General features: G+C 35.3%; 2 protein-coding genes across 4 annotated transcripts; both read left to right on the forward strand.

The window, feature by feature from the left end:
* Window positions 1–1,760: 1,760 nt before the first annotated feature.
* Window positions 1,761–7,309, forward strand: LOC140054067 (uncharacterized). 3 transcript variants are annotated; one of them, XM_072098897.1, is made up of 9 exons: window positions 1,761–1,839; window positions 2,612–2,770; window positions 2,879–3,044; window positions 3,325–3,434; window positions 3,743–3,909; window positions 4,184–4,203; window positions 4,693–4,829; window positions 4,929–5,104; window positions 5,260–7,309. In XM_072098897.1, the coding sequence occupies exons 2-9, from the start codon at window positions 2,619–2,621 to the stop codon at window positions 6,345–6,347; spliced, it is 2,016 nt and encodes a 671-aa protein (XP_071954998.1). In that variant the 5' UTR covers window positions 1,761–1,839; window positions 2,612–2,618; the 3' UTR covers window positions 6,348–7,309. The 3 variants fall into 3 exon arrangements, with proteins under 3 accessions (XP_071954998.1, XP_071954999.1, XP_071955000.1); XM_072098898.1 differs by lacking the exon at window positions 1,761–1,839 and adding an exon at window positions 1,982–2,069; XM_072098899.1 differs by lacking the exon at window positions 1,761–1,839 and adding an exon at window positions 2,222–2,397.
* A 579-nt stretch (window positions 7,310–7,888) lies between these two features.
* On the forward strand, window positions 7,889–11,435 carry LOC140054743 (uncharacterized). The gene is made up of 5 exons (XM_072099820.1): window positions 7,889–8,324; window positions 8,469–8,642; window positions 9,161–9,309; window positions 9,717–10,039; window positions 10,537–11,435. Exons 1-5 carry the CDS (start codon window positions 7,950–7,952, stop codon window positions 11,064–11,066), a joined length of 1,551 nt encoding a protein of 516 aa, XP_071955921.1. The 5' UTR covers window positions 7,889–7,949; the 3' UTR covers window positions 11,067–11,435.
* The last annotated feature ends 276 nt before the right edge of the window (window positions 11,436–11,711 follow it).

Genomic DNA, 11,711 nt, shown 5'->3' on the forward strand with positions numbered 1-11,711 from the left:
AGTTTTGTGATTCCCAATCTGACTATTTGCCTATTACCTGTGGAGTACCACAAGGTTCATTACTAGGTCCTCTTCTGTTTCTTTTATATGTGAATGATATTTACAATTCGTCAGTATCTTTATCTTACTTTTTATATGCAGATGACACAACACTAATCTGTAAAAATCGACACTTAGAGTCGTTATTTAACACTGTAAATACAAGTTTAATTAATGTATCCGAATGGTTTCTGGCAAACAGCCTTTCTGTAAATCTAAAAAAGTGCAGCTATGTTTTGTTTAGAAGTAGTACGATGCCGATTAAATTAGGTCCATTGCAAATTAAACTAAATGGTTCTGTTCTCCCCATGGTCAATCGTGCAAAATTTTTGGGTGTATCCATTGATAGTCGTCTGACATGGAAACCCCATGTTATTGAGACAGAAAACAAAATCTCCAAAAATATTGGTATAATTTGTAGACTGGCATCTTTTCTTCCACATCATATTCTCCGAACACTCTACTGCTCCCTTGTTTTGCCATATCTTTTATATTGCAATATCGTTTGGTGTAACACATTCCCATCTAATTTAAATAAACTTCAAATACTACAAAAGAAAATCATTCGAATAATTTCGAATGTTTCACCTAGAACTAGTACAGATCCTTTATTTCGTTCTCTCAAATTATTAAAATTAACAGATATTAATATTTTCCAACAATGTTTATTTATTTACAAAAGCCAAAATGCTCTTCTTCCATCTCATTTACGCGATATGTTTTCTCCCAATTATGAATTTCACGGCTATTCCACAAGAATCCTCAATAACCTTCATATTCCTAAACACAAAAAGACTTCTTTTCAACATAATATTAGATTTACTGGACCCAAGATATGGAACTCACTTCCTAACAAAATTACAACTTCTGCAAGCAAACATAGCTTCGTCTTTAACACTAAACAATATCTAATACAAAAGTAAATTAATTAACTAGTTATATTCTAGGTATCAGTTTTTTATTGTTTTCATATTCCGTTATGGTAATTACTTTATTCCTATCTACCATTTACTATTATTTACTAATTTAATTTTAGTTACTTTTTGTTTTGTTCAGGCACTTTCAACACAAGCTTTTGCTTTTTAGAAATTGTGCCTCCTTCATAATATTGTTTTATTCATGTTAAAGGTGAGAAAAAAAATTGTATTGTTTTAACTATCTTTCTTCTCGTCATGAATTTTGTATTATATTATTTATTTTGTATATTATGAAGGAAATAAATGTTACTATGAAATGAAATGAAATGATAACGCTCAGGGGAAATCAATCAATTCTGACATTGATAATGATGATGACACAACTGCCAATGTTAATGATGATGAGACGACTATGATGATGACGATTATGATGATTATGACGATGATGGTGATGATGATTATGACAATGGTGATGATTATGATGATGATAATAATAATGATGACGATAATAATGATGATGCTGATAATGATGATGATGATGATTGATGTTAATGATGATGATTAAAAATAGGTAGGCCTATATACGGGGAGGGGGGTCTTTTGCTTTATAAATACCAAATGACCGATCAACATATTTTTGTTCATCTTTTAAAAATACGTTTATCTCCTGTTTTTATATCAAATTCCGTCGCCGTCGTCATTTTATTCAATAGTTACCGACAAATGATGATTCACAAATTTGAAAGGGCGCCAACTACGAAATGAAAATGGGCGCCATGTTTCGTTTATCGAAAAAAAGAACGATGGTTGCCATTTTTCAAAAATGATTTTGAAATGTTTGATAATTAAATTTACGTGTGCCGACTAACAACTAACATTTAAGGTATGAATTTTATCAAACATTTAAAAAAAATAATCCAGCAGTCAACGAATGTTAATTTGTGTTGTTTATCTTTTGTCTAAACCGAATAAAACAATAATATCTCGAATGTTCCTGTAGTAGTAGATCGGAGCTTAGTAGGCTAGGCCCTAGGCCTTGACAGGTCGCGCCCAACAAGCAGGTTACAAAAATAACAATATTTAAGATGTTGTCATTCTTTTAAAACGACCTGGGTATGAAGTAAAATTGTCTTGACATGTTGCAATGTTTACAGTTTTATAAGCATTCTAAATGTTACAATAATACCGCTTTTTAAAAAAGTATATGGACATTTAAATTATGAGTAGGTAGCCTGTCTGTTCGGTGCGCGGTGGGCTAGGCCTAGGCGTAAACTCCGTGACTTCTCCGTGTGGAACACTGGAAAGGAACAACGCCAGCCTTAGGGCTAACTTCGAGTTGTTCCGCCGGTTGATATTATTTTTTTTAGATTTTAGTATATTTATACCGGTATTACACGTCAAAGTCGAATTACATTTCATAATATTTATAAAGTGTAGAAAGGTAGTGTAGTGTTAGAGATGATTGTAATGTTATCATTTTTTATCATTTTGCCGGGGTTAGAGGGGGTGGGGGGCTGGGGGACAAAAAGGTAGACGTGACATATCTATCCTACTGGATTCTTGTACAGTATTTGTATGCCTATTGTATTTTTGTTGTTGGCTAGGCATGTATGATATTTAATTATTTACTAATTTACTAGTTTTTACTCTTACAGGGCTATCATGGTGGTGGAGGGCCCATCTGCTGGGTTGATATTGTCGTTGACATCAGCTGTGTCAATGAATGCGAGGGAGCTCAGCGAGAATGATGACCTGGCCACTAACTTGACCCTTGACCCCTACCTTGGGTTTACCACTCACAAGATGAACCCTAGGTATGTATCTAGTAACCACAAACATATGTCCAAGGGGAAAATACATCTGCCTGTTGTGTCATATTCAACCATCCTATTCTAACATTAGCAATGATTTTTTTCTTTTAGATTCAGACCTATTGGCCCAAGGCCTGACGTTCTGCGAGCCGTTCTAGAAAAGTTTAAGAAGGACAATGACTATGAGGCGGCCTTTGACAAGTACATGTCTGGTGAATGGGCAAAAGTGTACTTTCTAAATAAATCCAAGCAACAAACCAGAGCTACTAAACAACATGTATGTAAATCTCTGTCTACACTATCAAACTTTACGTGACAACAAAATTTGATGTGCCCATATATGGACATGATGATGTCATATCACTACTATATTATTTGGGCACATCACACTTTTTTAGTCAAACTAGATTGATAGTGTAGACAAAGCTTTAAGGATCTTCAACAAAAAATAATTTGCGTTTTTGCAATGCCGAAATACAAACACTACTTATGAATGTTTGGTCTAATCCCACATTTTTCTGTTTAATGTAATAAATTGGTTTTTTTCCTACACACAGGTGTTTCGTTATTTGGCTATGTTTGATGATCTTGCTGGATTTGAGGTTGTGCCTTGCTATCGTTATTCTCTAGAGGGCGCTGGTGGTAAAATAATCGCAACTAGGGAATGGTATGCATTGATTACCTTTTAAGACTTGGCTTTTATTTTAACTCACAAATCTGAGAGTATACTATAGATGAGGATATAAAGCTCTGTCTACACTATCAAACTTTATGTGACATGAGTGTGATGTGCCCATATATGGACATGATGATGTCACATCACTACCATATTTAAGCATATCATCAAATAATTTCACCAAGAGAATTGAATGCATGAATTATATTTTCAAGACTGGCCATGTTTAACACCTAACTCCATGAAAGTGTAAGAAAGTTCATTTAATAACCAAAATGTTTTCTTTCCAATCTCTCAAGGTGTAAAAATGACAAAATTGAGTTACTAGTCGGTTGCATCGCAGAGCTCACTGAAGAAGAAGAGAACACATGGTTGAAACAAGGAATTAATGATTTCAGTGTCATGTACTCGACAAGGAAAAACTGTGCCCAGTTGTGGTTGGGCTCGGCTGCATTTATTAATCATGGTAAGAATTCAATTGTCCCAAAGATGGGGTTATAATGTACTATGTGCTATCAACTTGTTTTATCTTTATATCTATCAAAGCAGGATGTAGAAATGTTTCCTTTGTTTAGTGTACAGTAGTTTAATACATTCATTCGTTTTGTTATTTCCTTAAAAACAAGCTATGTGTGAGTGACCCACTTAATTTATCACCGATCTTTTTGTTTCGTTTCAACCGGCATAAAAACAACAATAACATGCAATGAAAGAACATTTTATTCTTAATTTTTTCCCAGATTGCAGACCCAACTGCAAGGTGAGTAATCCATTGTTTTTTTTAATGATTTTACCTAAATTGTAAATATATAAGTTGAGCTGTAGCTTGGTGTTTAACATGCTTGCCTTCAAATCCCAAGGTCTGGGGTTCAATCCTGACCTAGTGCTGGGGTTGTAACTCACGATTCTTTCAACTCCACTCCCTAAGCCTCGAATGAGACCTAGTTTATAAGCATGATAAATTAAAATAGTTTATTTATCCTGTGATTGGCGAGTTACTCACTGTTAGATGCGTATGATATATAAAATAAAAAAGTATACTGTAGTTCTGGTAGTGGTCATGCCTCTTGAGTCTGATACAGTAGCTTCAATAATTGTTCTCTTACAATTTATTGGGAAAACACTATTGTCTACATTTGCCTCTATTCACTTCAGGTATCCACTCTGAGTAACTTGCAACCAATACAGACCCTCATCCCAAACAGGTGAATACAAAGTATCAACTACCATCATTCTAATTTCTTCACAGTTTGTATCGACTAGTCGTAACACGGCCTGCGTCAAAGTTTTACGCGATATCAAGAAAGGAGAGGAAATTACTTGTTTCTATGGCGATGGCTTCTTCGGTGAAGAAAACTGCTGCTGCGAATGTGAAACTTGTGAAAGGTGATAAACTTTTTTTGAACTTATTTATTCAATCATATTTGCTCTTATAAAATGTGACTTATTGTTAAAATATTTTTTTTTTAAATTTTCATACAAAAGGAGACACCAAGGTGCATTCAAGCGTAGCAAATCAACAGAAAAAACGCCAGATGGAAAGAGTAGCTACCGCTTCAGAGACACAGATAATCGTATCATGCGAATGAAAAAAGAACAGCATCCAATCAGTCCAAGGCGGTCCTTAAATGGCACGGTTAAAAAACCTATCAGTAAATATGGTATGTAATGTTGCATTAGGTTTTACTATTGTGTTTAGCCAAAGTAATTAATTGATTGATTGTGTTTCTATTATAGGCTGTGTGAGAAACTTAAAGCTTCATTTAACTGAATTAGTAAAAGAAAGTAAAGTTGTGTATTTTTTACATTTTATTAGATACATTTAGGAATCGAGGTGAAGTAGACGTACCAGATATGTCGACATCCCCAACGTCAAAAGACCTTGTAGATATTGTTGCAGAACGCAAAGGAATTGCACGATGCGATGCTCAACTCTTATTGGCCGAAGGATATAAATTGCCGGAACCAAAGCTTCTCATTACACCAACGAAAATGATTCCATCTGACAGTGTTCGCATCGAGGAAGCCGACACATACCTTCGAAAACAAAATTCAAAATTAGACTCTAGGTTACAGACAGTTATGGAGCAAGATAGCGGATGGCAGTCGAGTGGCTCCGATAGCGAGATCAGTTTCAAATTTACCTCTTCAAAACATTTAAAGCAGCGAAAACTAAAGAAAGCAAAACATTCTCGATTTCACATTACCTACGAATCTGAAATCTCAGATTGCGAGACAAAACTTAAAATTAAAGGAATTTCAAAATTAAAATTTTATAAACCAAGTAATTCGATCGGAAGTTTAAATCAGGAATTGGGGAGGAACGACAAGTTGTTTGACGGTCACTTGGATTCTGATTGCGAATCGGAAGAGAACAACGATGTAATATGTGAAGATGATGTGAGAAAACGAGAAAATGTTCGTTACAATGCTGAATTAATTAATCAAACCAGTACTAGAATTCCAAGATTGCGGATCACAATGAGAAACACTGACTCACAAAATAACGATAACAAACGAATTACCAGAGGCAAAAAGATTCTGACTCCCGGCATGAGAAATTTACGAAAATCAACAGAAGATTCAGCAATTGAATTCAATTTAAAAACACAGTGCACAAATAATAGCAAGAAGCGATCATCTTTTCATTTGAACTCAAATCCGACTCAAAACAACTTGGGGCGTAGCAATTCCGACGGATGTAGGCTGTCGGGAAGGACGTTAGATATCCATGAACGAAATCACTGCAACATTCGATCTCGATCAACCTCTAATGATGAGAAAGCAAAACTTGTAGGGTTCACGTATTCGTCGTCGGCTGTTGACGCACAACGCGTCATTAAATGTTCGTTAGAATCCCCAACAACGCCAAAGAAACGAAGAGCTATACATTCGTATGAATAATTTTATGCTTTGTGGGTTCATAATTGCAATTTAGAAAAGAATTATTTTCTTGATAGATTAGGAGTAAATTAAAAAATTGTTATATTTGCAAAGTTCACCATTTCCTTAATATTCACTATCATACTGCAATTTTAATTTAATTTCAAACAATAAATTTATTTTTTTTAAAGGAAAACGTAATTTAAATTGTTTTTTAACTCTTAAATGTTTTGGAATTTTGTTATGATACCCTGTGTCGAATTTCCATGAAGCTCCTAAGAGTTTACTGTTTGAGTAATTCACAATAGTTGCACACTATTAATGTAGATTCTATTCTTCATCATATCTGTTAGAATTGAATATTTTTTGCCAATGTGAAAATTTTTATTTAGGCTCAAAGTCAGTCCCACAACAGAAACAATAACATCCGAACAATTATAATTTATTTAAACGTGTGCGTACACAAGTTTATCAATAATCGGATGCGCGCGCTAAAACGCAGTGCCGTTCCGTGTTTACGCGCGCGTACAAAAGCTGTAACATCAGTTTTGGACGCGTGCGTATAAAAGCTGTCACATCTGTTTTTGAACGCGCGCGTACAAAAGCTATAACATCAGTTTTGAACGCGCGCGTACAAAAGCTATAACATCGGTTTTTTAATGCGCGCGTACAAAAGCTGTAACGTATAAAGCTGTTTTGGTTCTTCTGGTGTTTTATTTGTGGCGTCATTGACAAGATGTGGAATATTTTACTTATCGATCATTCCTATTTTTACTAATTTTATAAATGGGTTTTTAATTAAGGGAAACAGTCGCTTGAATATAGAAACTAGATATTTGTACATTGTACTACCCAACCAGCATCGTCGTACGTTCCATTTAAGCAAATTATTGTTTTTAAATTCGCTATGCTTCGAGTCAGTTTAAGATTGTTTACGTTAAAATGATTTTGAAATATTAAATAAGGAAGTAGTGCATAATGTGTCAATATAGTTTATTCAGTTTTAAGTTTTTCAAGTTTACATAACATTCTGTGTTATGTGGGTGTTGGACGGAAGCTTGAGCTCTGTCTACACTATCAAACTAGTTATATGCCCAAATATGATAGTGATATGACATCATCATATCCATATATGGGCACATCACACTTGTTTGTCTTATAAAGTTTGATAGTGTAAACAGAGCTTAAGTCTTTGTATTTGCTTCGTTCTTGTTTTTGTTTTGACCCACGTGACTTGTTTATAAACTTTACAATGAAGTTCGTCTCACTTCGGTGGTATTATTACAAAAGCGGAAGTTTTTTTTGTTGTTGTCCGTTTATACAAATTGCAGAAAAAACGGCATTGCCAATGTCTTTTGTTGTAAGGCCTGCTGTCTGTATTCACACGTCCGCATACCACCACCTTAATCCCTTTATGCGGATTCATATTCTGAAACGGATTGATAATGAAGTATTCGAATCACTGAACAACAATACTACTTTTTTCAGTCCAAAAAAAAGTAGTTCAGTTAGAAATATACATATGCATAGTTGGTATTCATTAGTAAGCCGAGAGAGAATTACCATATTACAGGTAGTAGGTGTAGTGGTTTTATATACAACTTCTAAAACAAGCAGGTAAAAATGCTTGGTATATGGATGTTTCTTTTTATTGGGTGCTCATGTTCTGCTGAGCATGTAGCTGACCATGCCTCCGTGATCATCATCGGGGCTGGAGCTAGCGGACTGCAGGCAGCACAAACTTTAGTGGACAACGGTATTGAAGACTTTATTATACTCGAAGCAGCCGATTATATCGGCGGCCGTGTGCGCGACGTTGAGTTTGGCGGGATACGTGTTGAAATGGGCGCACATTGGGCTCAACCAGTTGGAGGAGTTGTGCAGGAGAAGGTCTGGGAAATTGGGATGGAAACGCACCAAAATAATTGGTACTCGCTTGCTGTTTTTAACAGTACGGGGCACAATGTCACAGAAGAAGCGATTCCAGTTTTTGACGAGGTACGTTCATAATGTTTATTTAATTTTATGCAACATTGTTGACTATCAACGTGTTTTTTAACATTAAAAACGACATAATCCTAAAAACCACATAAATCCATTTTGTTTTTATCGTTTTACCAAATTACTGAATATTTTTTAAAGGTATCCGAAAGTATTCTTGCTGCTTTTAGTATTGTTGACGAACTTTATGAGCTGAATGATCCAGATATGCCTATCCGTTCTGGTTTGCGTACAGTAGGCTGGCTCCCGGAAACCGACATCGAAAAGTTGATAGAATGGGCTAGCTTAGACTTTGAAAACGGAGAAGATTCATACGTAAGTTTAGTATTCTGAGTTTCTATCTCACAACCGCTTCTTGCCAAATTACTTTCCGCGCGGCGTTGCGTAGCCTACTAGTCAAGTTGCGTACTGATTACGTTGCGTACTGGTTACGTTGCGTACTAGTTACGTTGCGTAGTAGTTAATTTAAGTACTGGACTACTGTATAGTTACGTTAGAATCAAACTTTTAGTTCCATATAGTCATAATATCAACCACACAGAAGGTCCACAAATAAAAAAAACTTGGGGGCATGGAATCTAAATATTCATATTCTGATATAACATTTTCAAGTATTAAATATTAATCGGCTTGGAATCACCCGATATTTTAGCATTGTTAACAAAATATTTATTTTTATAACTCTGTACTATTCCTTTTCATTTACAATAAAAAAAAAAGGCGTGATGGATCACCAATCACGCGTATACTAGTGGCTGATAATATTTTCATTTGTTATTTATAAGCCACCGCACCGATTTGTTTACTGGTCATTTCTATTATTTATTTATTAGTATGCCTCACTGAAGGTTCACTCATACATAGCAGGGGAGTATGCTAAACGAGTTCCTGAAGCCGATCGTTCCACTATGATCACAGATGAAAGAGGCTATGCGTACCTGTTCAACGCAACTATGCCGTTCTTGAGTGACGACGAGCTGAGGTATGACGACAATGATAGTCATCAAAGTATTAAACGCTTTAATCACCAGATAAATATATAGGTCAAATGGTATACAATTTATACAGTAAAACACAATAGATAATAATCGAAGGTCATACAATTTGTTTTTAAACTTTGTCTTTATCCAAAGTGATCTCAAGCTTTACAAAAAGTTTCTATTAAGTTTCTAGAATGGTTTTCAGCAATTATTGATAGTCTGAACAAATAGTAATAGTTTCGAATAATGTTTCTTAAGTCTATTCCACACTAGCAAACTTTAGTTTACAAATGGCGAAAAGGTTTTCTAAAGTTAATTGCTATATACAAATTGGCAAACAAAAGTAGTTTGCAAAAGTTAGGACATGGCATAAAACAATCAGAATATTTGATTATAATTTTGTATTTAGAGCCAAAATTGTACTTAACCAAAAAGTACAAACTATTGACCAATCTGGTGAGGACGTCGCTGTCATGTGTGCAGACGGCCAGATCTTCAGAGCATCACGTGTCTTAGTTACTGTCAGCTGTGGCGTGTTGCAAAATAAACTGATTGAGTTCATACCAGAACTTCCCGGATGGAAGGCGAGGACTATCAACCGATACGAGATGGCGTCTTACTGCAAGATCTACATTCAGTTTCCATCTAACTTCTGGGGCGACAATGAAATCAACCTGCATGCCAGTAGTCGTAAAGGATACTATCCATTATTTACCAATCTGGAAGCAGAAGGTACGCTGGCGGACCCACATAACATAAGATAAAGCTCTGTCTAGACTATCAAAAAATACGATGTGCCCATATATGGACATGATGTCATATCACTACCATGTTGAGACATATCACCATAATATTTGGGCACATCACACTTTTTGTTTCAAACTAGTTGAAGTTGTTTCCTTTGGCGTTGTCACATTAAAAATACTTAAAAATACAGAACTTTTGCCGCCTGATTGGGCACTGGTGTTAGTAGTCCTGTCACCAGGTATCGAACAATAGTAAACTGTCATGTAAATTGTTATTGTACTTTACTTAACGCCGTTCGGCGAATAGTCTTCTGACTTTTCCGCCTCGGCCTCTCTGTTTATTTCTGCTGTGAAGTTTCTTCAAAGTGTTCTGTCAAATGCTATGTTTTTATTTTTGTTGGTAGTGTGGTATTTGTTATTGTCTTCGATGAAAATACAATGTGAGACTTAACTTGATATACACTGATTGATATTATCTTTCAGGATTGTACCCAGCCGGATCCAACATTCTGCTATGGGATTTAACTGGTGACGAGGCTAGGCGAGTAGAAGGACTTACTGATGAAGAAGTTCAAGCTGAAATACTCGCTGTTTTACGGTTGATTTACGGAAGCAACAATGTACCAGAACCTATTAATATTATGGTGTCTCGTTGGTCCAAGAATCCATTAACCATGGGTTCTTATTCAATTTGGGCACCAGCTATGGAAGAAGAATGCTTCGAGAAGATGGAGTCCCGCGTCGGAAACGTTTTCTTCGGTGGGGAGTATACAAGCGAAGATAATGGTTATGTACAAGGGGGCTTAGACAGTGGCAGACGAGAAGGAGAGAAAATAGCGCAATGTCAACAAGGAGGAGAATGCCCTGAATGGGATGCGGGTCAGAGCTGTTTCTGTCCCGCAGAGGAAGAAGATGATGACGACCCAAATGCTGTTAATATTTACAAGGCTCAGCCGTTATTGTTATTGTTTACTTGTTTTATGTACTTTATATCATTGTTAAAACTACGGTGAAATGTTTAATTATATAACTTAATATGTCGTTATCTATGCCGTTTAAAGTTTATTTTTATAGTAAAAATAGTATCAAAATATTCACAAGAAACTTATCGAAACCAATAATTAATTTTAGCGTTTCTTTGTATTTTGTAATTTGAATATCTCTTATACAAATTAGAACTCAATTTACTTTTTTTCATATTGTTTCGTAGAATTTTCGATTGTAACGAACTGCGCATGCTTACAAATCAGTTGTCGTTAGTTCATGCACGTTCTCTGTACATTCGCATTGTAAGCACTTATTTTCACGGCTCATAATTCCCTTTTCTGGCAGGGCATCTATAACGTTACATTTGTAAAAAAACAAGTTAATTCTATATATTAAACCTCTAAATAGGAAATTGTTTAATTGCTTTGTTGTGAATTACAAGCGTATCGATCTAAAATAATGTCTGACAATTCCCATTGCCATCAACAATCAAATTTGAATTTCCACTCAAATCTCAAATTTGTAAGCAATGTGTGTGCAGTCACATGTTGTATTGTTAACCAAATTATATTTCTTTGTTGATATTTCACAATCTACCATTATTATTGTAACAACATTGCAACAATCATTTTCACGGTCATAACCCGATTATTTGACATGTTCGTGTCATC

Source organism: Antedon mediterranea, chromosome 7, assembly GCF_964355755.1.
Source record: "Antedon mediterranea chromosome 7, ecAntMedi1.1, whole genome shotgun sequence".
Taxonomy (NCBI): Eukaryota; Metazoa; Echinodermata; class Crinoidea; order Comatulida; family Antedonidae; genus Antedon; species Antedon mediterranea.

Excerpts from the sequence above, each read along its gene's own strand:
- LOC140054067 (XM_072098897.1), top strand. The coding sequence starts at position 2,619 with ATGGTGGTGGAGGGCCCATCTGCTGGGTTGATATTGTCGTTGACATCA. Across the intron at positions 3,910-4,183 it reads GGCTGCATTTATTAATCATG|ATTGCAGACCCAACTGCAAG; the intron begins GTAAGAATTCAA and ends ATTTTTTCCCAG. Across the intron at positions 5,105-5,259 it reads AAAACCTATCAGTAAATATG|ATACATTTAGGAATCGAGGT; the intron begins GTATGTAATGTT and ends ACATTTTATTAG.
- LOC140054743 (XM_072099820.1), top strand. The coding sequence starts at position 7,950 with ATGCTTGGTATATGGATGTTTCTTTTTATTGGGTGCTCATGTTCTGCT. Across the intron at positions 8,643-9,160 it reads AAAACGGAGAAGATTCATAC|TATGCCTCACTGAAGGTTCA; the intron begins GTAAGTTTAGTA and ends TTTATTTATTAG. Across the intron at positions 10,040-10,536 it reads TACCAATCTGGAAGCAGAAG|GATTGTACCCAGCCGGATCC; the intron begins GTACGCTGGCGG and ends ATTATCTTTCAG.